Raw genomic sequence first — 26,678 nt, 5'->3', positions numbered from 1 at the left:
CAAAATATTCCACCAAGTTTGTGAGACACTACTTCCCTCACATAAATCCATGCTGACTATCCCTAATCATTCTTTGCCTCTCCAAATGTATGTGAGCCCTATCTTTCAGAATCACTTCTAACAACTTATCCAACTTTGATATGAGACTCACAGGTCAATAATTCCCAGGTTTATCCTTGCATTCTTTCTTCAATAATGGCATAATGTTTGCTGTCCTCCAACACTATAGTTTATAGGTGATACAAATATTTCTGCTAGGGACCCTACAATTTCCTCCTTAACTTCCTACAACATCCTGGGATACCCTTGATCAGGTCCTGGAGATTTATCTACTGTTATGTTTTCTAAGACATCCAGTATTTCCTCTTCTGAAATGTGGAACTGTTTTCAAAATATCAATATCGATGAAGTTGAGTAAGAATATCAAAAGGGTTATATTCAGACATCGAGCAAGAAAAAAAACAGTAAAAGACGTGCCCAGATTAAAAATGAAAGTTGGAGGTTCACAACTTTCTTTAGCCATAGGAGCAATGGAACAGGAGTAGACCGTTGAGCCCACCGAATCTGGAAATATCAGTATTCCACTGTTTGGTGAAGTTGTTGTTTGTGTTGAATACAATGTCAGCAGATCATGCAAACCCAAATATTTTTTGAGGATGATTCATTTTTGCTCCTCAATTAATGGAGGACAATGCGATGAGAAATTGCAGGAGTATTTACATGTAGAAATAAACTAAATCCTGCAGAGTTTAAGAGTCAGTATTCTGCCAACATTTAGAGGGAGATATCAGAAGAACATCGTCAAGAGCACATAGTGAATATATAAGCCATAGCAAGAAGCTATTTTCGATGCTCAAAGCTAGGTAGAGTAACTGAAGAGTTCTCAAGTGTCTCAGAATGAGAAATCATCCAAGCAAAGTTCCTTTCATTCAATGGTCAAAAACACAAAAACTATGGGAATGCAGTCAATTTCTTTGAAGTAAAAGGGAACAAATGCCTTATTTTGGTCAGTAGCTTTAGCAAGTAGGTGAATCTCTATCTGCTCAATATCACCGGTACCAAAAGTACTGTGGTTTCGAGAAGCAACAAATGATGCTGCAGAAAGAAGCTTACAGCTGTGAAAAGGTCTTTGCTGATGTGTTTGATAGGTGATGAGATAAATAGGAATGTTCATGTTTATCTTCAGTGCAGACTAGACAATTTTGTTTTTGCAGAATAATCCCACAGTGTGCAACAGGTTTCACATTTTACAAATTAAACATGCTCCTAGGACAGGTTTAGTTTGCGTAAGCTTGACATCAATAGCAAGGTAGACCAAAAGCAAGATGAGGGAAGATGAATCATGATACTTGAGGTGTGAAATGTAAGAGTTCAATGCTGGTTATGATAAACCACCAAGGTAATGAAGACATTATGTAATTGGAGTTGTTGTAAAGAGATCTATGTGCAGATTGGCGAGAGGCTCCATTAATGTTGTGCAGATCATTTGCTTGAAAGAAGATATCTGACAATGCCAGAGCATTAGAAACATATGATCGAAATTCCTCACACAGCCCAAAATGAAAGTCAACAAGAAACTGAATCAGGATCTTTGATTAAGAAAAATCAATCAGCATCCCAGTTCCAGTCATTGACTATCACCTCCACTCAATGTTTAGGTGTAACATAGTCAGCATTGAGAGATAAGAAGAGAAAGAAACCAGATAAATAATTGAAAGATTATCAGATAAAAGAAGAAAAAGAATGTTATTTTCATTATTTCTTGTCAAATAATCATTCTTGTTCAACTGGTGTTAAGTAACTTTTTTTAAACATGTATATTGTTCCGATAACTCTGTTCATGTGTGTTTTGGTTGTGATTATAGGAAAAAAAATATCTAGTCCAGCTTATTTGTTTTTATTTTCACAAAATGATGTTGGTTTAGTCATTCTGAGAACTTAGATACATGTAACATTTTAAATTTTAATGTACAGGCTTTTTTAAATGGAGAAAGAGTTAGTGTAATTTAAGATCTGAGCATTTTGCTCAAGCAGAATGTTTAATTGGAAAAATTTAATGGTAGACAATAGACAATAGGTGCAGGAGTAGGCCATTCAGCCCTTCGAGCCTGCACCGCCATTCAATATAATCATGGCTGATCATTCCTAATCAGTATCCTGTTACTGCCTTATCTCCATAACCCTTGATTCCACTATCTTTGAGAGCTCTATCCAACTCTTTCTTAAATGAATCCAGAGAGTGGGTCTCCACTGCCCTCTGGGGCAGAGCATTCCACACAGCCACCACTCTCTGGGTGAAGAAGTTTCTCCTGAGCTCTGTCCTAAATGGTCTACCCCGTATTTTTAAGCTGTGTCCTCTGGTTCGGCACTCACCCATCAGTGGAAATATGTTTCCTACTGCCAGAGTGTCCAATCCTTTCATAATCTTATACGTCTCAATCAGATCCCCTCTCAATCTTCGAAACTCAAGGGTATACAAGCCCAGTCGCTTCAGTCTTTCAGTGTAAGATGATCCTGCCATTCCAGGAATTGACCTCGTGAACCTACGCTGCACTCCCTCAATAGCCAGAATGTCTTTTCTCAAATTTGGAGACCAGAACTGCACACAGTACTCCAGGTGTGGTCTCACCAGGGCCCTGTACAGCTGCAGAAGCACCTCTTTGGAGGGACAATGGTGAAAAGTATCATGGATGATTGCATGATTGCAAAAAAAATGTAAGAACATTGATGCACATTTTTAAGAAAGGCAGAATGTTGAGGACTGGTGTGGTAAAGTGGTAGTGTCCTTAATTCTGAAGCAGGAGGCCTGGGTTCAAGTCCTACCTGCGCTAGAGGCGCATAATAACATCTCTGAATAGGTTGATTCAAAAATATCAATCAGCAGGGTATTGGGGACTCTTCTGGAGTGGTGAAAGTGTCTCTACCTCTAAACCAGGGGGCTTGGATTGAAGGCCCATCTGCTCCAAATGTGTATTGTACCATGTTTGATGAGGTTAATTTAAAAAACCATACACAGACAGGATATTTGACACCTTCACAGAGAGATAGGCACCACAGGGGCTGGAGCATATTATTTCGCTTTGCAACTCCAGTTTAGTCCCTTCCCCATCTTCCAACCCTCCTGTTTTCATTGTTGCCCTGGTGGGCAGGGCTTGTTCATCAATGAGACAAAAAGTAAAATTATGTGGTGCTGGTGTATTTAATAAAAATAAACAGGCAGGATGTTATTAATGTGTCCCCAATGAAGCGCTGGAATGCATGCAGACACGTCTGAGCAAGTGACCAAGTGGAAAATCTTGAAGTTGTACGTTCTGACAGAGCAAAAGCACAAAGCAAAAGTATTACTATCAAGTAGAAATGCAGTGCAATACATGGAAGATAAAAGAAAATTATAAAGCAATGTATAAATATGCTGTTGCAGAAAAAAGACAAGTGCAATTTACTTCATGCATATGATGCCAAAGATTAATGTAGAAAGGAATGAATGCATTTTGCCCTTAAAGACAGATTAAAAATAGGGCATAGAGTTGGACATTTGATTGGCATTCTACTGCCAGAAAGTGAACTAAGACCTTTTTTAAGAAAGAGGTTTCACAATATCAGGGTGTATCAAACCATATCATAGGTAAATAATTGATAAGAAAACTGCAAGCAGTTTTATTTCATGGTAAGGATTCTAAACTGGCCCCTCCCTAACCTGAAAACCTGTCCTCCTACACGAACAGAACAAAAATTAAATGATCTGTTTTGGTGAGATTGTTTAGTGAGAAATATCTCGGACATTAAAGTGAACAAATTGTACCAAGAAACCTCTTAAATACACGGTTCTGATCAATACAGGACTCAAATGACACCACCACTGGCACTACAATGTTCCTCCAACGCTACATTCCAAAGGCTCTTAGTTTAATGAGCAGGAAATATCAACACTGTACCACCCATAACATCCCAATCTGGCAATAAGTACCAGAACATGCATAAACATTTTGCAACAGTTATATATGGTGTAGTTAAGTAAGCACAAGGCACTGGCAAACCATTACAGATGGCTTTGAAAATGAATTCAAACAGCCTACAATTTGCCCAGTGTTCTCTGCTCAGTCAGATCAATCCCCTAGTAAGATATTCAGACAGATCATTCCCTAAGATGATGTTCTTCAGTCATACAATTACAAAAAAAGCACTGGAATAGCCAGCCGACCGTGAGTTACTATACATGTGTTCCTCATATGGATGCAGGCATCATTTCCAAAAGCTATGATGTTATGACAGGACAGATTCATGTGAACTCGTGTAACTGCATCAGATTTAGGTATTTCAAAAGTTGGTGAGCTTTCTGTATCCATACACTTTGCCTGTTGGTCAAGTAACAACCAGACATAGTTATTCCTTAACAAAAAAAGGAGAGACTTCTCTACAACACCTTTCATGGCTTCAGATTGTCTACATGTCATCACTGTAAATCATAATAGGACAATGTTGAGAAAATGCTTGGAGCAGAATCCTGCAAAGAGTGATGTGAAATTACCAGATGATCTGATTTGTTAAAGTAGTGTTGACTGAGTGAGTAATGTTAACTAGAACATCAGGAGAATTCTCAACTCTTCACTGTACAGCATATTTCATGCCTACATACTAGGGCACAAAGAGTTTAAATTTAATTTCTTGTCAACAATACAATGCTCTCAAATGTACATCTAAGTGTCAGCCATTGCTCAGTGAACAGATTCTGAATCTTGGAGTTTGATTATTGCAGTTTCACAGCCTGCACCAGAGAATCCCCACATGATCTGGATTGAGTTAAGTAATATGTTGATCAATGCTAGCCTTGTGCTGTAATTCATGATATAAAGAGAATGAATTTTAACATGCAAGCAATTTTCAGATAGCAAGGTTGGGAATAATGCAGCGAGTGCCTGCCTTCTCTCCATGTTGGATTACAGGAAGCTCCCAAACCCATCCCAACAGCAGCTGTTATTTTAGTATTGCAGTTGTCTGAAGTGCAGATCACGGAGAGGTACTTTGCACCAAATGTGAAAGAAGCATTGCTATAGAGAATGAACCAGTGAGATGATGACACATAGTTAACTGCTAAGTTTGTTTCAGTGTAAATTAGGCAGTTTAACTCTGGTCTGAGAAATTAACCAGAGAATGGTTGTCACCTGTTTTGTTAGTTGAATAGGGCACATATTCTGGATGCAAATACCAGCATTGTATGTCCCAAAGTGTTCAATATGAGTTTTGTGTCAAAACTTGCACTTGGAAGGAAGGCACAGAGCAGGGAAAATTAGACTAGATACAGTATGAAGGCAATACAATAACTGCAAGGAAAGTGGACACAGAATTGCATGAGTCGCTGAACATGAATGGATTGAAAACTGTTATGATTCTTGATACTTGTTGGCTTGCTGGTCTTGACATTGCATGCATACAATTATTATTGATCCCTACATATGGTAAACAAGCAATTCTGCATTGAGGGAAATCAGGAGAGCAAAAAGGGGACATGAGATAGCTTTGGCAAATAGAATCCAGGAAAATCCAAAGGGTTTTTACAAATACATTAAGGACAAAAGGGTAACTAGGGAGCAAATAGGGCCCCTCAGAGATCAGCAAGGCAGCCTTTTTGTGGAGCCACAGAAAATGGGGGAGATACTGAAATGAGTATTTTGCATCAGTATTTACTGTGGAAAAGGATATGGAAGATATAGACTGTAGAGAAATAGATGGTGACACCTTGCAAAATGTCCATATTACAGAGGAGGAAGTGCGGGATGTCTTGGAACGCATAAAGGTGGATAAATCAGGTGTACCCTAGAACTCTGTGGGAAGCTAGAGATTAGATTACTTACCGCGTGGAAACAGGCCCTTCGGCCCAACAAGTCCACACCGTCCTGCCTAAGCACAACCCACCCAGACCCATTCCCCTACATTTACCCCTTCGCCTAACACTACTGGCAATTTAGCATGGCCAATTCACCTAACCTGCACATCTTTGGACTGTGGGAGGAAACCGGAGCACCCAGAGGAAACCCACGCAGAAACAGGGAGAATGTGCAAACTCCACATAGTCAGTCACCTGAGGCGGGAATTGAACCCAGGTCTCTGGCGCTGTGAGGCAGCAGTGCTAACCACTGTGCCACCGTGCCGCCCTGATTGCTGGGCCTCTTGCTGAGACATTTGTATCATCGGTAGTCACAGGTGCCGGAAGACTGGAGGTTGGCTAAGGTGGTGCCACTGTTTAAGAAGGGTGGTAAGGACAAGCCAGGGAACTACAGACCAGCGAGCCTGACATCAGTGGTGGGCAAGTTGTTGGAGGGAATCCTGAGGGACAGGATGTACATGTATTTGGAAAGGCAAGGACTGATTAGGGATAGTCAACATGGCTTTGTGTGTGGGAAATCATGACTCTTGATTTGGGTTTTTTAAAGAAGTAACAAAGAGGATTGATGAGGGCAGAGCGGTAGGCGTTCAACAAGTAAGAAGTTCAACAAGGTTGCCCAAGGGAGATGGTTAGCAAAGTTAGATCTCACGGAATACAGGGAGAACTAGCAATTTGGATACAAAACTGACTCAAAGGTAGAAGACAGAGGGTGGAGGTGAAGGGTTGTTTTTCAGACTGGAGGCCTGTGACCAGCGGAGTGCCACAGGGATCGATGCTGGGTCCTCTACTTCCTGATGAAGGGCTTTTGCCCGAAATGTCAATTTTCCTGCTCGTTGGATGCTGCCTGACCTGCTGTGCTTTTCCAGCAGCACTCTAATCTAGACTCTGGTTTCCAGCATCTGCAGCCCTTGTTTATTCCTCTACTTTTTGTCATTTACATAAATGATTTGGATGCAAGCATAAGAGGTACAGTTAGTAAGTTTGCAGATGACACCAAAATTGGAGATGTAGTGGACAGCGAAAAGGGTTACCTCAGATTACAACAGGATCTTGACCAGATGTGCCAATGGGCTGAGAAGTGGCAGATGGAGTTTAATTCAGATAAATGCGAGGTGCTGCATTTTGGGAAAGCAAATCTTAGCAGGACTTATACACTTAATGGTAAGGTCCTCGGGAGTGTTGTTGAACAAAGAGACCTTGGAGTGCAGGTTCATAGCTCATTGAAAGTGGACTCGCAGGTAGATAGGATAGTGAAGAAGGCACTTGGTGTGCTTTCTTTTATTGGTCAGAGTATTGAGTACAGGAGTTGGGAGGTCATGTTGCAGCTGTACAGGACAGTGCTTAGGCCACTGTTGGAATATTGCATGTAATTCTGGTCTTCCTATCGGAAAGATGTTGTGAAACTTGAAAGGGTTCAGAAAAGATTTACAAGGATGTTGCCAGGATTGGAGGATTTGAGCTATAGGGAGAGACTGAACAGTCTGGGGCTGTTTTCCCTGGAGCGTCGGAGGCTGAGCAGGGAGTCCAGAACTAGAGGGCACAGGATTAGGGTGAGAGGGGAAAGATATAAAAGCGACCTCAGGGGCAACCTTTTCACATACAGGGTGGTACGTGAATGAAATGAGCTGCCAGAGGAAGTGGTGGAGGCTGTTACAATTGCAACACTTAAGAGGTATTTGGATGGGTATATGAATAGGAAGGGTTTGGAGGTGGGTGCTGGCAGGTGGGACTAGATTGGGTTGGGATATCTGGTCGGCATGGACGGGTTGGACCGAAGGGTCTGTTTCCATGCTGTACATCTCTGACTCTATGACTATGAGTACTTTCCTATTGGTTCAGCATGATCCTTTGGGAATGTTATGAGTTGGATGGGTTTTTTTGTCGGCATAATCTGCGGACTGGCTAATACCGCTATCACTTGAAGAATGTGGTGATGATTGTGACAGTGGATTTTATTCTTTAAGACGCAGCTGGAACAAATGCCAGCTACCTTAAACACTTCTTTAGAAAAGAAGTAAATGGCATAAATGACTCTTGATGTATCAAATCTATGATCTGGTTAAGTAGGTCTCCGAGCTGACCTCACCTTTTTAAGAACGGGCTACAACTTGATGAACCCTATCATTGTTATCATAGCAATTCATTTTCTCTTCTTTTCAATGCTGGAATGGAGTGACAAAGATGATTCCCATCATCTGCAGTAGCCAGCATCTCACTGAGCTTGCAGAAAGTTCAAACAGAAGTACAAAGGTTTCTTTTCCCCACATCCCTGTCATTCTCAACTTTGATTCCTCAGAGGTCAGGGTTGACTGCTTGGCCTTCAAATGATCTCCTAGCCAGTGTAATCAAAATGATCTCCAAAAACAATCCCCATTGATGCATATTGTTTCAAATAATGCTATTAATGGCTGGCCCTGTACAGGCAATAGCCACATCCTTGGACTGTTTTGTATCAAAGTGGCACCAGCTTCTGAACAGCATCGTACAATCAGCATTTACATTGCTTAATGGTGCACCTTCTTGTAGCTGGCTGAACTGAGGCTCTTTAGTGAGGATGGCAGGCTAGCATTGGGCAGTTGTGCATGTCCTTGTGTAACTTCTGCCTCACTTCCTCACCCCTTTGCTGCTGGAAATGTCAATCATAACGTCAAAATTTAGGCAGTGGGATAATCTGAACAGAAAATACATTGAATATGCATAACACATGACTTCAAATGCTGAATAAAAATATATTTATTGCAATCGATCATGCTGGCTTTCTCTATAGTTAATTTAAAAGTCAGTTAGCCATTTGGTACTATATAAATTGAGCACATCTGAAAAAAGAAATATTTGTCAAATCTTTTCATCATAATTCGCAAGGATGCCAACGTAAAGAGGCAGTATTTTCGTAGACAGCTTGAGAGCATGTTGAATCTACAGCTGCATGCAAAATTTTCTTACGTATCTTAATGACTGCATCCTGTGATTAAATTCACCTTTTGAAATGGAGCAGTCAATTGAGTTCCCTTTCCTTGATATGCTTATTGCAAAACCTGCTGGTGGGTTCTCTAACATTGTCTGCTGTAAACCTGCCTTCACTGAGCCACACTTGCATTTGGATTCCCACAGTCCCACCTTTATCAGCAGTCTCCTAAATAAGGCTATTTGCTCAATGCCCCAAGCTCGATGCTGAATTAGGACACATCAGAGCCATATTACAAGGTAATGGCTACTTTGATCAGTTCATTTGTCACAATATGTAATGAAAACTCAAGGTATCTCAAAAATCTGAGTTACAACTGAAGCTACCCGTTTCACGCTGCTACTGGGCAATAGCAACAAGAGTGACATTCATCACTGACATCATGCAACCATCAAGTCAAATGCACACTTTGTCTGTCACACCAATGAGCATCAATTGTACATCAATTTTAGTGCCAGTGTGGCGCTAGGTATTTGGACCATGCATCTGAAAAATTGGCAGATCATAATGAACAGCCTGTTCCTTCACTATTCGAAAGTAGCATTCAATTTGCTGACCAAATCTAACCTTCCGATGTTAGAAAGACAGTGTACAACATTTGATTCTGATTCTGTGATTGGTAAATAATCCAGATTGTGCTAAGAATTACACTAGCAACCAATTTTAAGTTGTCACTTGAAATCTCAGTGTTGTCCTGTGCTTGAGTGTACTGAAAGATGCAGGATTTTTTAATATACAAGTATTCATTGCATCCAGAATATGTGCTCAATTCAAATGAACAAAATGGATGACAGCCATTTTCTGCTTCATTTCTCAGACCAATCTGAGTTAAACTGTCTGTTTTACATTAAAACAAATTTCACAGTTAATTACCTGTCATCATCTCTCTGGTTCCTTCTCTATAGCAATGTTTCTACCAGATACAGGCTACTTGCCAACCAGTCTACACACTTTAAATTATAGTGAAAAATGTTGTTCACCTTTCCTATGGGTGACATGGTGGCTCAGTGGTTAGCACTGCTGGCTCACAGTGCCAGCGACCTGCATTTGATTCCAGCCTCAGGTGATTGACCCTGTGGAGTTTGCACATTCTCCCCGTGTGTGCATGGGTTTCCTCCGGGTGCTCCATTTTCCTCCCACGTGCCAAAGCTGTGCAAGTCAGGTGAATTGGCCATGCTAAATTGCCCATAGAGTTCAGGGATGTGTAGGTTAGGTGCATTAATCAGGGGTAAATCGTAGGGGAATGGATCTGGGTGGGTTACTCCTTGGAGAGTTGATGTGGACTTGGGCAAAATGGCCAAAATCTGTGGAGATTCTATGATTCTATGATTTTGATATATGTGAATGGTGTCAAGGTGAAAAGCTTTAACAAAAGTGTTTTTTTTTCACAATACTCTAGTCAGTTCAAAAGTAAAGTTAATATACAATACAGAGCCTTTAGCACAAAGTAATAAAGCGCAATAACAGGACTGACTAGTACTGAGCTAGCACTGAGGGTTTCACACATCTACAACTCAAGTGCCTGAGCTCCATAGCTGGTGGTTATTTGGAATTTGCATATCTTTTTCTCAACATTTTACAAGATCTCCACTCACAATTTCAAACACCTGTAGTTTTAGCAGCTTCAAAATTAAAACCCTAAGATGATACCTTGTGTTTGTCTTTCTCTGCTTTCCTCACCTAGAAAATGCCTATAATCACAGGCATTATTCTCTGTCATTACTTTTGTATAATATGCACATAAATGATGCAATGGTTGGTCCAGTTGAGATTTCCCAGAGGACGTTTGAGAGGAATGCGGACTTCTCCAAGTGCTATGAATTAGAAAGCTCAAAGTACTTTCCTTGCTGCTGCTTGTGGGTGTTCACTTCTGCCATATATGCTGTTGAGTACCTCAAAATACAGAGCTTCAATTTCATGAAAGAGGATGGCTCTGATCTGCACCAACCCATGCACCTGGACATCCAGGTCACACCAATTTGTCTCCATTGGCCATCTTTGGGGAACTTCTTGCCACACTGGAACCTTGAAGAGCTATTCCTGGCTTGCAGACGTTAACTGGTGCACCTTTGGTCTTTAAATTTAGTGCCAGCAGCATTGAGCACTTCTGCCATTGGTGAGCTCAAGATAATGTGAGATTGATGCTTTTGAGATGCAGTGCATGGAAGAGATCACAGGTTTTGGAAAGTGCTGTTGGAGGAACCTTGGTGAGTTACTGCAGTGCATCTTGTAGAGTATGCACCACTTGTGATGGTAATGAACATTTTGAAGGTGATGCATGGGATGCCAGTCAAGTGAACTGCTTTGTCCTCGGTGGTGTCAAATGTCTTGAATGGAGCTGGACTCATCCAGGTACATGGAGTGTGTTCCATCAGCTAGTGCTCCTTAATACCATTCTTGTCAAATGCTATCTTGGTGACAAGAGTAGTCTCTCTCACCCCATCTCCGGAGTTCAGCTCTTTTGTCCATATTCAGTCCAAGGCTGTGGCAGATATTCCATTGCAAGTGCTGTTGGTAGCCCTGTCAATGACCATTTTCCATAACTTTGCTGATGATTGAGAGTAGAATGATGGCTGGGTTGGAATTGTCCTCCTTTTCTTGTACACATGTTGTACTAGGGCCATTTTCCATATTGTTAGGTAGGTGTCAGTGTTAGAGTCCTAAAGATTCATGGCACTTTTATAGTGTGAAAAGAGGCCATTTGTCCCATTATGTCTATACTAGTCATCAAACATCCAACTATTCTAATCCTGTTTTCCAACACTCGGCCTTTAGCTGTGAATGCTATGGCATTTCAGTTTATCATCAAAATAGTAATGAAATGTCTTGAGGGGTCCTGCCTCTTCCAATCTTTCAGGCAATGAGTTTGAGACAACCAACCCTTTGGATGAAAAACATTTTCCTCAAATTCCTTTTAGACATCCTGCTGCTTACCTTAAAACTATGCCCCCCCCCTCCCGATTATTGACCTCCCTACAAAGGGATAAAATTTATCCCTATATACCGTGTCTATGCCCTCAGAGTTTTGTACACCTCAATCATACCCCCCCCCCTCCCAGCCTTCTCAGGTCTAAGGAAAACAACCTCAGCCTAACTACTGTGTCTTAATAGCTGAATCACTCCAGGAAGGCAGCAAGCTAATGAATCTCTTTTGCACCTTCTCTAGTGCAATCACATTTCTTCTGTAGTGTGGCAGCTAGAACCTTACGCAGTATTCCATCTGTGGCCTTACTAATGATGTATATCCAGCTCTGCATGTCTTGAGTAATAAAGGCAAATCTCCATATGCTACGTTAATCACCCTATCTACCTGTCCTGCTGCCTTCAAGGATCTATGGACTTAAACACAAAGGTGTCCCTCTGATCCTCTGTACTTTCTAAGATCCTACCATTCAACATGTACTCTCTTGCCTTGTTCGTCCTCCCAAAATGCATCACCTCACATTTTTCAGGATTAAGTTCCATTTGCCACTGTTTAGCTCATCTGAGCAGCCCATCTATATCATCCAATAGTCCAAGGCCTTCCTCTTCCCTATTTACCACACTGATATTTTCAGTTTTCAAACCTCCTACGTTATATCTAGATCATAATACACCTCATAAACAGTAAGGAGCACAGCACCAAACCCCATGGTGTGCCACCGGACCCAGGCTGGGTCACAAAAACACCATTTGACCATCTCCCTCTGCTTCCTGCCACTAAGCTAAGTTTTGATCCACATTGTTCTGGATCCCGCTTGCCAAACTAATAACTGTTGAGAAAACTCGAAATGGAAACCAGAGTGGGTTCTTCACTGGTTCAGCTGGCCACCTTCTCCATTTTGTCCATGGCCAAACTGCAGATCACGGCACAATCTACGAACAGCAGTCACATGTCACTATCACCATGGGCATTAGCACCTGATGTTCAGAGAACCATCACCAGCATCTTGGCATTCTTCATTACACTTGTAGTGTGCTCTGCAAGGCCAGACATAGCTAGCAAGACACACTGACTGCCAGAAGTGTCTCACTACACTGGGTACAGATACCATGCAAAGACAGGCACCTGTGCTGTGCTATGCAATGATGTTCAGTCAAAGACTTCTATATTTTGTATGCCAGTGCGCCACATTGCTTTAGCACCTGTAGTTGGTTTAGCAGGAGGGACTTGAGGCATTGGGGTGGAGGAGCCTGGATCCAGACCCATGACTGAGCTAGAAGTGGGATCTGTACCATAGCCCACCTCACTTTATTGAAATAAGGCTATAAAATGAATGTTATTGTTTTATTTTTCTGGATTTATATTCTGTGCTTTGGTTTATTTTCTGTTTTTTTAAGATGGCGCCAGAGTGGCGACACACTAAACAACACTTTTCACTGTATTTGTAATAAATGCATGTGACAATAAATTAAATCAAGTCATAAAAATCCCTACAGTGTGGAAGCAGGCCATTCGGGTCCACACCACCCTTACGATGGGCATGCCATCCAAGCCCACCACTCTATCCTATAACCCTGCATTTCCATTGTTTTTTTTTAATAGATATTTTTATTAGAAATTTAACATTTTTACAAGTTTACAAAAATAAACAAAACTCTCAGATATAAACATTGATATACAATTAGCTCAAATATACAAGAGCCAAAATTTGACAAAAAAAAACAAAACAACAAAAAAAAAACCGAAAAGAAAAAAAAAACAAACAAAACTCAACTATCTACTAATCTAACCTACAACTAACCAGGGTGTATATTTAAGTCTCTTACATGCTCGGGATGTGTTAACATCAGATATGATAAAACCCGTATTCGTGCGGGATTCCTCCCCCGAGGGGCCGCGGACCAGCCAGGTTTGTAATCTCAATTAAATAAAAGCCTTTGTTAGGATAGCCGAAATATCTGTATTTATGTAATTCAAAAAGGGCTGCCATATTTTATAAAATAATTCGGTCTTTCGGTGCACCATATTTGTAAGGAAGTCAAGGGGAATACATTCCATAATTAGTCTGTGCCAATTTGAAAGTCCAGGGGGGCCCTCCGCCACCCAGTTCATCAAAATATTTTTCCTTGCACAGAAAGAAAGAATAGAAAATAGTCTCTTCCCATACGTGTCCAGGGAGGGAAAGTTCGAAAAGCCCAAGAGGAGAGATACGGGGTCCACTTTTATTTCCGTTCCTAAAATTTCTGTCAGGGTACTTGCTACTTTAGTCCAATATCTACGGATCTTATGACAGGTCCATAAGCAATGTACAAGAGTGCCCACCTCTATTTTGCATTTAGGACACATTGGAGATGCTCCTGCCTTAAATTTTGCCAATCGAACCGGTGCTATATGGGCCCTATGAAGTATCTTCAGCTGGATAGCCTGGGTTCTGTTACAAATAGTAATTCTTCTAGCATTTTCCCAGATATCATTCCACGTTTCTGTGGAGATTTCTAGTCCCAGATCCTGATCCCATGTTTTAAGCAGATTATCCATATCTCCTGATACTTCATCATGTAGCAAATGATAAATATTACTGGCGGAAGATACCCCCACTGGTCGTAGGACACTACATTCTCTATCGGATTTATAAAGACTATCTAATAACGTAGTCTTCTTCTGTATAAGCATTTCCATTGTTAATCCAGCTCGCCTGCACATTCCCTGCATACTACGGGCAATTTAGCATGGCCAATCCACCGAACCTGCACATCTTTGAACTGTGGGGGGAAACCGGAACACCTGGAAGAAACCCTCGCAGGCACGGGGAGAATGTGCAAATTCCACACAGACAGTCACCTGAGGCTGGAATCGAACCTGGATCCCTGGTGATGTGCAGCAGCAGCGCTCACCATTCAGCTGCTGTGCCATCCAAAAGTGATTGTGTCAGACTGCATCTACAGCAAGCAGTAGGATATGTCTGAAAGTTCCAGGGGACTAGTCAATGGAACAAAATCTATGGAGGGATTACCAGTCAGGGAGGCTCAGCACTATCAGTCTTCCATATCAGTCCCAGGCTTTGGCCGAAGTCAGGCATCCAGTTAGAGTGACTCTGCACAGGGGGTCCCTGCCTGCATTCCAGGGAGTGTGTCCTGGTCAGACCCGTAGAGGCCAGTCCAGGTATGCGGAAGTTATGCCAAAAACCTCCAAAATGGCACTACTTGTGTCAAATCACCTTAGCACACAGATTTATGTCATGACCTGCCTTCTCTGTGTAGTTCCTGTGAGCATTCACTACAGTTCATCCATCAAGTGTACATAACATGATGTGCAAACACCATGTTGAAACAGTAAGGGGACATGCAACACCAAAAAAGCATCCACAAGTCTATGCAAATTTCTCACCCACTGCATTTAGTTTGTCCTAATATTGCAGTCTGTTAGGTAGCTATTGCTTACATTGTAAAGTAGTTCCTAAATGTCCTTTCTTTGCTTCTCAACAGAAATATAATTTAGGGGTGAACTTATTGTCTACATTTTTTTATATTTGTTCTTGCCTACAGCACCGACAAGAGCAACGTTTGTTGGCCATCCCTAATTACCCTTGAGAAAGTAGTGGTGAGCCTTTGTCTTGAACTATTGTAGTTCATTTGGTATAGATACATCTACAGTGCTGTTAAAGAATGAGTTCCAGGACTTCCTCTATTACATTGAAGGAACAACAATATGATTCTAAGTCATCTCCGTGAATGGCTTGGAACTGCTGATGTCTGCTGTCATTGTTCTTCCAGTTGTTAGAGCTTGTGATTTTGGAAGGTGGTGTCAAAACGAAAAACTGTACAGCCTAAAAATAAATAATTAACTGTCTGAAGGTACTACACACTTGTAAGATTTATTATAATTGGGGTGATAATGAAATTCTTGAATATTGTATGAATACATTTCGCAAATCGAACTAAGGAAACTTAATTGTTTCTAAAACAGAAGCCAAGAATGTCAGAGAACATCTAAGGTTCCGTCGAACCTGTTTTTAAGCTTATTTTCATTGTGTGTTTCAATAGGCTTCAATGACTGAGAATAACATACCTCTATACACTACTGCTTCCATGGGAAATCCCACTGTAGCCACCATGGTGGGTGCTATTCATGAGGAGCTAAATGGTGCAGTGGAGCATTCAAATAGCAATGAAAGTGACAGCAGTCCAGGACGTTCTCCATTGCAAACAATGTGAGTACTGAAGCATTGATTTCTGCTTTCCTCTTTGCCTTAATTGTGTTTTTCAATCATTTTCTCTGGGATGGTCATGATTGTGGAATGTCTGGACTTTGCTGTGAAGAACTGAAGAATTGTGTGGAACCATTTTCTCCCAATGACCATATGCTGCCCCTCACCCTTTCTGGCAGAGCATCAAAATTTCAAGATATTAAGTGTTCAAATCTTTGTCACCACCCCTTGGAAGTTTGTTGATATTTGTTCAAAGGTTCTTAATTGAATATTAGTCCTTAGCAATTGAGGCATCTAGGCAATGCAGTGTATATTAGACGACTCAGCAACGACTCAGATACCGCCAGAGTTCTGAGTATTACCAACTTTTTCTGCTTTGACTCAGCTTCTTACTAGGGGTATATGTCTACTCAGCTCTGCTAAAACCAGATGTTTATTTACACTTTCCTTCCATTGTCTGTTGAAAGTGTTGAACGCTTGAGAAAACGGCCTCAGCTACTTCACCTAAGTAACCATTTTAATATGTCGACTGGATGCGAATGGCATCATAGTTAAGCCAGTCATGTTTTCACCTGACATCCACACATACTTGCATTTTTCAGCAGAGTTTGCAACATAGTAATTAGGATGGGAATGTTAGCTTATTTTTTCCTTCTGTATTCCAGAGGTACTGAGGTCAGTTTTAACACTACAAAGGCTGCTGTGGTTTAAATTCTCTTAACGAGCCAGGAGCAACTGATAGTCTGGGTCAGTGCTGTACTAGGCCATTGAAGAACTCAAACAGCATTTATTGCTAAAGGTCACCCATTAAACTCTGTCAACCAGTAGTTATAAATCTGATTTTAAATAATATAGAAGATGCACTCTCATAAACTTAAATGATAGGGGCTTAAGTACTTATCAGGATTATTTTTCCCCAAACAGTGAATTTAGTGTTTGCCATTTTATTTGCAATACTGATTTAAATATATATATATATATACTTCTAATTACTATAGAAATGCTCATCTCTAGTGATCAGACTCTTTTGACATTTTCACAATTATTTCAGATCTAAGTGCATGCCATTACTCCAATCCTCACCTTGTGTTATAAGGCCCAGCCAGTGATGTTCATAAAACTTGCCATTTCCTAGATTTTCTCTCACCTGGGTAGCCAAAATCAATTTTTAATGTTATTTTTGGCAGGCTTTCTTTAGTCTAATTTTCTATATTATGGTACATGGTTTTCAGTCTGCAACACTTTCCAAACAGGAGGCAATTATTTTATTATCTCTGTAGATTGCACTCGTGACTGACTGTGCGAAAGGGAGAACTGCCGATGCTGGAAACCAGAGTTTAGATTAGAGTGGTGCTGGAAAAGCACAGCAGGTCAGGCAGCATCCGAGGAGCAGGAAAATCAACATTGATGAAGGGCTTTTGCCCGAAACGTCGATTTTCCTGCTCCTTGGATGCTGCCTGACCTGCTGTGCTTTTCTAGCATCACTCTAATCTAAACTCATGACTGACTGTACCTATCTGTGAAATTCTGCATGTCCAATCATTGTTTTCAGCTCACAAAGCAAATTTATTTTTCTGGCAGTAGGCTCATCAAGTCCGAAAGGTAGTCTCCTTAAAATTAGACCTGCCCCAAATAATTGAGAACAGTTGTTATGTCTTGGAAAACAAAGTGCAGGATTTTGTACTTTGTCCTATGAATTCTTGTCTTATGAAACGTCTTAAAGTCTGAGTGACTCAATTCTTTCTGCTGCAAGTGTGAATATTTAAGTTTCAAATTGGCAGAGCACTGGTTTATTTTTTAATGCATGAGTATTCACATTCGTTATTGTGTTCTGTGTAAGTTTCCCTAGGAAGTTTTGACAGAAGTTAAATCAGATTATTTTTGACAACTATCAATTTTTAAAAAAAAATTGTAAAGTACATTGCTGTGCAAGCACTTTTCTGAGTGCATCATTTAAAATCTAAAAACATTCTGAATGTATTTGCAACACCACCTCTTTCGTTTCTCAATTTCTAGGTCCTGTTTCTGAGTTCAGGGGGATGGTTAGGAAACATTGGCCCGATCACCACTGATGTGTCACATAAATGTCCACTAGAAAGTGTATTAATGCTGCTTGGCTGATAATTGTTCCTTGCCGTTTGTCAGGAAGGCCTTGACCTCCATTCACCAACTCCCCATTACAATGTAGCTGAGATCAGGAAGCCAGCATGTGGGGAACTTCCAAGTATAAAACCATATCCTACCGCACCCCTAGCAAGGCCTGTTTGGTGTTCGATTGCACTGCACCACCCGACATGAAATTCTTTGAAAAAAAACACACCTGTTGGTAGAAATAAACTCACCATATGTTAGTGCTGAAGTTGATATTTGCAAATGCTGTCAGGCAAGTTTAATTTTCTACAAAGAATATGGATGTTAAGTAATTTTTTTTGTCATTTCCCTACTGCAACTGTACTAACTAACTATAATGCAGGAAAAAAAAAAGGCATTCAGTGTCTTAGCTGGCTTCTAATCAAATTCCCTTCTATTAGGTATGAAATTTGTGCTGGACTTTTACTGTAGCGGGAACCACCAAAGAACACTTGATGGATTTTTCAATTTTGTTATTCAAGTGATATAAATATAACTTTGTCCTGTTGACAATCAAATTGCTAACATTTATGCTATTTTCATTGCAAAATTGTCTACCTTTGTTAAAAAATAGGTCAGATCACTAACCCTGGCTATTGGTGCTATCATTCATTCATTACCTATCACTAATGCCTTTACTAGACATCATAATCTTGTGTCATTACAGCTGCGGCAGAACAATGAATGAATCTGTCAGTAAATGCAAGGAAACATTTTTTTCTTTATTAATCTCCTTCTTGATGTTGCTTGTAGGTGATCTTAGGATCAAATCAAGTTGGAAAAACCTCAGATTATTTTAAGCTGCACTGTAGAATTCTCTAAAAGGTGTCATGCTTTGAGCAGTGGTTGCATAAACAAAATGTGTTGAACTTGACAGAAGATGAACAACTGTCGTGTTAGCACGTGCCACTCTGTAATGAGCACTTTATGTGGCAGTGTGTCTATGTATTCCATAGATACAGGTCCTGTGATCTAGCTGAAAAATAACCATTCAAAAAAGGTTGAGTACACAAGTTCAAAAGTGGGATGATTGGATTCAACACAGCCTACAGCAAAGCCCTTTTTTTTCTCATTTTTAATAGAACTTGGTTAGAGTATGATCCTTTGCATCATTTTGCATAGCAAATTGTATCAAATGATGTTGATAACAAAACAAGCACTAAAACAAAGGTGTTGAATAAATTTGCCTGTAGCCACTGTAAACCTAAAAGTTGTAATAAATTCTGCAGAATAAAACCACTCATTCACTTGCTTACATTATAAGCTTAAAATAATATGCTGCAGACAGCATCATTGCCAGACATTAATGGTGGCTCATATGAAAGGCTACATGATTTATAGATCACTCTTAAAATATCAAAAGGAAAATTAATAGGAGCATTATAGTACCAGACGGCAGTATAATGAGCGCATATATAACAGTATGAAGTAATGGGAGATTGCTGTCCATGCTAAGTATGGATGGTGTTGAGGGCAGAATGCTGTAACAGGAAGGGTAAGGCAGGATGGGTGGGTGTGCAGTCCCTCTGGATGTACAGTATTTATGGGGATTATTGAGCAAATTCCCCTAGCTGACTATGGAAAAATGTATCTTAATGTAATCTTTAAAACTGCCAGTGGAAGAGGAAGGTTCCACGTATATGAGATTAGATTCTGTGATTAATTGGTTTTCTTTGTTACATTGCATGCATCTGCTTTATATCCAATTTTTTGTATCCCATGCAGAAATTAATCCAGTAACTACATTCAAATGTAAAATTAGTCTCTAATGATATTTTGATACTAAGTTGAGTGATGATGTCCAGTGTGCAAAGCTTGGCTTTCTGTGGGGAATTGTTATCAGGCATTTGATATTGGTTAGCATTTGCAGAAGCACTTTAAACTGTATATATCTTGTTTACTGTGTCACATCTGGTATGTTGTGCATGAACGGTAGCTTAGATAAAATCAACATAGCTTTGTACCTAATGTGAAAAATACACAGGTGAAGTATTGTGTGAAGAATATGAACACAGCAATCGTTATGTCAAACCACTTGCTGGTATTGCAGCACTTTTTAACACCCCCCCCCCCTCACATGCTGTTAAAAGTTTTGCATCCTTCTTCAAACACATCAGTAACAAAGTAGATATTGTCAATCGAGACATTTGCTCATTGTGGCTACAAACCACTGAAGCTTTTTGTTTGTTTGAAATACTGGAAAGTATACTTGCAGTAGAATAATCACTGCTCCAGGATAGCACTTTCATCCTGACATGCTCCAAAGTTAGCTACAAAGCAAATAAGCACAGTGTGCAATGGGGTAGCACAATATACGGGCACCAAGCAGAGTTCCATTGAAAGTCATTCCCTTCTTAGACTGAAGAAATAAGTGAAAGATTATTATGCAGAAGATAAGGATTGGAAGTGTAGTCTGGGTGGGGGATTATTATTACTTGAAGAACAGAAAGATCCATGGGTAGAGGAAGTTGGTCAACAAGTAGTGAAGGGAAAGAGACAAAGTTACTGCAGCTTTAAAGAAAACAATGAATGCCTTTAAAAAGTGAATTGTTTTGAAAGCAGCAAGGGCGTTCTCTGCTTTTCCACTTTACTTCCTGTTTCAGTGCATGATAGTTAAGCAAAAGAAACAAAGTTATTTGACTATACTGTCTTTTTTTTAAAATTCTGGTCACTCAGGAAAGCACTGTTTGCTCATTGGCGTGTTTACACGAGCTTCCTGACAAAGCCACCCCAAAATCTATTTGTGTTTCTGACTAGATTGTTGTAAATGTGATTTACACAGGACATTTTTCAATTGTTATCACTGTGGTTTCATAAAATCAACCCACATTCCCCCCCATGGGTTATTCATGTGCTATTCAGTAATGAGAATTTGGCAGATCTCATCTCCTTAGTGCATCCCTTGCCCAGTCCAAGGGCTGGGATCATGTTCTGCCTTGTTTACAACTGACAGCATTATTATTCTCGTTAGGAATGCAGTTTCTTATCACACTGTTATGTTTAGCAGGCTTTTTACCCTCAGCCTGTGTTTCCTGGCAGTGCTTTTCTTCCATTATTGACAGTTTGTAAAAATATGCATTAATTTGGAGTTTAAAACATGTATCATGGTGTCTAGTTGCTGTGTTTGGTTGAAGTTGATTAATGATAGAACCTCACTCAGGGTCATCCTCTAGAGAGAAGGCTCACAGGTTCTGCATGTTAACTAGAGCAGCAGTACTCAGTGTTCAGTGATCAGCCTCCGCAAGGTGCTTGACAAACAGCTGCTTTGTTGTATTTATTTTCATTTATTTTATGTTTTCTGAATGTTGCAAATCTGTTGTTTTATGAGTTCAAGAATTGTAGTCAGTGCTAATATTTGTGTTTATTGGTTCGTAAGCAGTTTGTTGGAACTCTTACTTTGAATCAACTTTTTATTTCTAAAATGCTGTGATGATTACTTTCCTAATCGGTTATAAAGTGCCTAAAATATGTGCCCTTTTTTTGCTTTCTAACTGTAAGATGACTTTGTTCTAGGTATCCTATCCATGTTAAAGAGGAGCCAGTGGACCCAGAAGAGATGGAAGGACCCCTGTCTTTAGTGACAACAGCAAATCATAGTCCAGAGCTCGACAATGACAGAGAATTTGAAGAGGATCCAAGCAATGAAGACATGGAATGAGCATGTTTCTCATCTTTTCCTGAGATGAAGATTCATATACGAAAAGAGCTCGTCAGACTTACCTGTGAAATCTCTCCATGATGTGGAAGTTTGGAGGAATTTTCAGCCCTTTTTGACAAAGTAATGAGATGTTTTAAATGACTTTTAGTGCCATTAAGAATCCCATTGGGGAATGTTTCTGATTTTTTTCTACTTTTTGTTGGAAAAATGGAATTTGTATTCTACGTACATTGGATGGACTTGTTTGGTACTTGGGATTTTCCTCTCCTGAAGTCAACATCAGTGTTGAAAGTTACTGAACTGTACAGTCATACACACAGACTTTGCAGCAGATTTTGGACTGCAGTCCTGCCAAGTTGGACTCATGGGTCTGATCGAAACTGTTCATAGTTCAAACTGCAGGTAGAGCTCTTCCCAGAACTTGCATATTCAAATGGAAGACTGAGGCTAAAACTGATTTGCACAGTACTGGAAGTGGATTATTCAAATATCACTGCCTTTAATCCACATTTGTTTCCATGGGGCAGGGGAGAAGGGAAATAATTTGTGAAAAATAATTAGCCGAAATTTTATTGTGTCACTGTTTGCTTCTGCTGCACCCAAGCAGTTTTATAATCGTAGGCCACAGGCCTCTGGAGGACCTCATTAAGCTCTATGTTCAGCAGTAGTGGTTGAATGTTAAAGTCTTTTTTAACCAATGGGACAAAATGCCTGACATCAGTTTGTAACACACATGGTAGATTTTCTGTCATTCATTCCCCTTAAATTCATTGCTTTTTTTTAATTTTATAAAAAGAAATTAAACCTCAGACCAGCTTTTATTCTGTTTACTGATACTGCTTTATTTCATTTGCTTTCAGTCAGCAATCAACAGGCCCAACTTTTAATATCAACTGGCGGAATCAATGTTCCATGACTCCAGAGAAAGGTTCACTTTTAGGAAGGCTGCAGTAATGAACCAGGGGACAGAATGACAGAAAAAAAAGATGACATTAGTAACTCGCTCTTGTCTCCTGCATAATGTCATTGAATGATTCCTGTTTTTCAGGTTCAGCAAGTAGTAAGGAGACACAGGAGTTGAGTCAAAGAAAGTAGAACACAAAAAAAAAGTCTGTACAAATAATAATTCACACTGCAGCTAAGCTTTTTAGTTAAGGTTTATGTCTAGTGCTGTGTTAAGTAGCTCTATAGGTAGAAATTTGTTATTTCAGCAAACTTAAACTTCACAATAGATGACAAAATCAAAAGCAATGTCACTAGAGCTTATCTTGCAAGCTTATAGTGATTCTGAAGCAAACTTTACATACAGAAAGTAATTCTGTTAATAGAAGTCATTGAATTATTTTCCAAAACACTCAACATCTTTGCTGTTTCAAGACTGCGACTTGGTCACTTTTCTGTCACTCCCCTCTCCCCCATTGTATTTATTTAGGACTATATAGTTTGGCAGTTGAAGAAGCTTTCAGAGCTTTATTTATTTTTACTTTTTTTTAAAAAAGCCAGATAATTTTTTCTGAGATTACCAAAGATGATCTAAAAGGTAAATTATATGTTCTCTGTTTGATGCTTTATCTGATGAAGCCAAATATCCTCTTATTGTTGATCAAAGGAGGTAGCAGAATCAAGAGGGGGGAAATGGCTAAAAATGGACTGATGCACAGACAGTAACCTGTGATGTTTAAGTCTCCTTTTAACAGTGTCTGCAGCAGGCCAGGTGGATGTTTGAACCAAAGGTATTATCTCTGAAAATTCAGCTTTCTCCTTCCTATAATGACCAAGTTTGCTCACTGTAGGAAGATGTAATTGGAGACCAAACCAAGGAGCTATATCACTGAGGCCACAAAAAAAGGGAGCATTCCATCAAGGGAAGGTGAATGTAGATCCTTTCTGTGCTGGTAAGAGTAAGATGAAAAGGTGAAAATGCAAGATTCCAATGGTAATACAGAGAGAAAAGGAATAGCTTCCATGATGGAACTGGACCACATAATAGTGTTTTAGGATAATGCTTGTTATGGAAGCTGTAATTGAAAGATGGTGTGCCACTTTTGTTTGGAGACCAATTTATTTGTTGTGCCAAGATTACTTATTTTTGGTTTGCTTTGGCACACATCTTCAAATTTGTTCAGTTTTGTTCCAACATTCTTCATACAAAAGCACTCATAAGCTTGGTACAAGAGACATTGCAGAAGTTTTTTTTTAAGGTTAATCCAACTTTCTGTTAAATGGGCAGTCTGTGGTCTTTTGAAATATATATTTGTAATGGCATTCCAGGCAGCTTCATGAGGATGTGCAGGCAGTAGCTAAATGGGATCATGAGAAGAGATCCCATGCTTTCAAACTGAGTGGCCTGTTGGTTAACTCTGTATTTGAGGGAATAGAAGATGGTTAGATTAGTTCATTCTCAGCATGTGTAGCTAGACATGACTAAAGTTAACAGCATGAGAAACTGTTAGTACGCATACCTCAGTTCAAACTTTTAGGGAATGATAAATAAAACATTTCACTCAGTTGCACTTAGTTGTATGTCTTGCATGTTTAGTCTAAAGACTAGCAAAATTAGAGCTTGCATATCTAGCAGGTGCCACAGCCTTTCAGCAGAATCAACTCTGAACCTCAGGCTCTTTATGTACAGGATTTCAATGATCGAACATTGTCATCATATCCATTTGGATATGTGGTTGCTTCTAAAGGGTGGGGGTTTGTTACATTGTACATAAGTATCCCAATGTGTTGGTGCAAGCCTTTGTCTTTTTCTGTTTCTTTTTAAACACTGTTCTTTTAAAAACAAAAAATCTCTGTTAAATCACATTTGCTTTTGAGCAACTGCTTTGTATTGACTATATTAAAAGAAAGCTTTGAAAACTACTGTATGTATTGAAACTGCAAATGTTCTGCACATGTATTTTACTTATTAATCCTTGCTTTAAGAATAACAGAAGTTATTTGCTGACATTGGGGAGAGAATCCCCTTTTTTTGCTTTAACTGTAGTACAGTTGACAGAATTTTAAGTTACCATTGAACGAAGCATTTTGTACAGTTTTGTTTGTGTTAGGCTGTTTTGATACTTCCCGCTTACAAAGGTCCAACCACTGCCCTCTGCAGCTGTCTTAAAAGTTTGAAGGATTTGGAGAAGACAGTTTAAAAAGTCATTTCTCTTCCTGCTGTCGTGAATACTTAGCATGATGAATTCCAGGGCCAGTTGCAGTGAAGTAATGATTATTAAAACTGGGGAGTGTCAACCTGTTGAATATTTTTTTTAAAAATAAGAACTTTACAAGGTGCCAAGATGTAAAGATAATTTGTTACATGCTTTTTCTTTAAGAAAAGCGTACATTATCATGATCGAAGTACCATGATTCAGGTAACTTCAATGTCAGGAATGAGAGTCACAGCCTTCTATACTGTCAAAAGCCAGTGAATAAAAAATCTGATTGTTTCTTAAAGGTTGTTTGGAAATGGTACAGAATGAGGACATTGTGTTATCATGGTGCTTTGAACGTTGTTGCTGCCAGTTAAGAGATTATTGTAGAGGCATACAGGAACTCATTCCTTACATCAGTGTAATCCATCATTCCATGTCTGTTGATGCAGACAATAAAAAAATTCATGTGTGTAGTCAGTACTAATTACTGACATTAGCATTCTCAAATGCAATAAAAATGCTGGTTGTTCACACCGTTTGCAGTGTTGTCATTTTCAGGGTGATGTTGATCTCCCAAGCCCAAAGTCATCATTTTCTAGTATTGTTCCATTTTCATCACACATCGTTTAAAAATCCTCTGTAACAGATGAAATGGCTAGTTATCAAGCACTATTCTGACACTTTCCTGACCCAACTATAAAGATGACCAATACAAGTGCCAGTACTTAAACATTAAATTCTCCCATAATTAATAATGGTGGTTAAACTGTCTCCTTGTAACAGCAATTTAGGTAACTGCATTTGATCAGCTATAAATTCTAACTGCATTAGAATTCTAGAAATATTAGTAATATGGATTTCTTGATGGAAATTATTGCTGATCACAAGTGGTTTGTTTTAACGACCAATGCACAGGTCATGTTGGGCACAAAACTGAGTACACAGGTCAGGTCTGGACACTTTTAATCTTGTGAAACAAGCAATTACAAATAGTTGCATTGATTTGTTAAAAAGCTTTAGGTGACATGAATTGTTTCCAGTTTATCTTATTGCTTAGTATTATGAATGTCAGGGGGTATAATTTTAATTTGGGTCACAGAACGATCAGGGTCACTACAGGAAATGTGCAATCAAATATATGATTAGCTCACTAATGTTAAAAACCCCCTCCGCGGAATATGCACTTTGCTGGATTGGCAGGTTGCTTGAAAAAATATCTTTAGATGTTTTCCACAAATGTTCAGAAAATTTGTTTAGCAAATATTAGCACATGTTGTAATAGGATATAGAAGTAACTCTATACTTCGTGCATTCCTCATTAAGTTGACCCCTTTTTTAAAATACACATGTTTCTTATTATTCTGAGCCCAAGTAGAAAATCCACATTTAGAGAATTTCCATTCAGTGCGGAATGTTTCTGGCACATGCACAGCTGAATAATTCAAAATACTTGAGCTGAAAGAGAACAAACAATTCAAAACTCTCCACAGCTGCTACGTGTCTTATTGAAAAGATCTGTTTTCAAATGGAATTTAATCAGTTTTGAAATTAAAAATATTATACAACACAAGAAGAGGGTTATTAAATTGTATGTTTTGAAATAAGTCCTTATAAACATCTGTTGCACTATAACTGCAATAATTGTTAATAAAATTTGATGCGAAACTATTTTTCTTCTATTTTATTTGCATCTATTCAGTGAATGGTGATTATATGGCAGCAGTATTGGCCAACATTCCAGATGAAAACACACTAAATTCACTAGACT

General features: G+C 39.4%; 1 protein-coding gene across 10 annotated transcripts in view; it reads left to right on the top strand.

The window, feature by feature from the left end:
• foxp1b (forkhead box P1b) overlaps window positions 1-25,441 on the top strand; it is a 476,491-nt gene extending 451,050 nt beyond the window's left edge. For all 10 annotated transcript variants that reach the window (XM_087994444.1, XM_087994447.1, XM_087994445.1 and 7 more), the window contains 2 exons: window positions 15,816-15,982; window positions 21,623-25,441. In XM_087994444.1, coding sequence (XP_087850570.1) covers window positions 15,816-15,982; window positions 21,623-21,767 — 312 coding nt within the window. In that variant the 3' untranslated portion in view covers window positions 21,768-25,441. The remainder of the gene's footprint in view (window positions 1-15,815; window positions 15,983-21,622) is intronic.
• Window positions 25,442-26,678: the final 1,237 nt, after the last annotated feature.

The sequence above is a fragment of the Chiloscyllium plagiosum genome, unplaced genomic scaffold, assembly GCF_037043375.1.
Source record: "Chiloscyllium plagiosum isolate Xiang-an unplaced genomic scaffold, Cpla_swu_hap1 HiC_scaffold_14, whole genome shotgun sequence".
Taxonomy (NCBI): Eukaryota; Metazoa; Chordata; class Chondrichthyes; order Orectolobiformes; family Hemiscylliidae; genus Chiloscyllium; species Chiloscyllium plagiosum.
The sequence above is the reverse complement of the archived record's forward strand: the minus strand, read 5'-3'. Positions and strand labels throughout refer to the sequence as shown.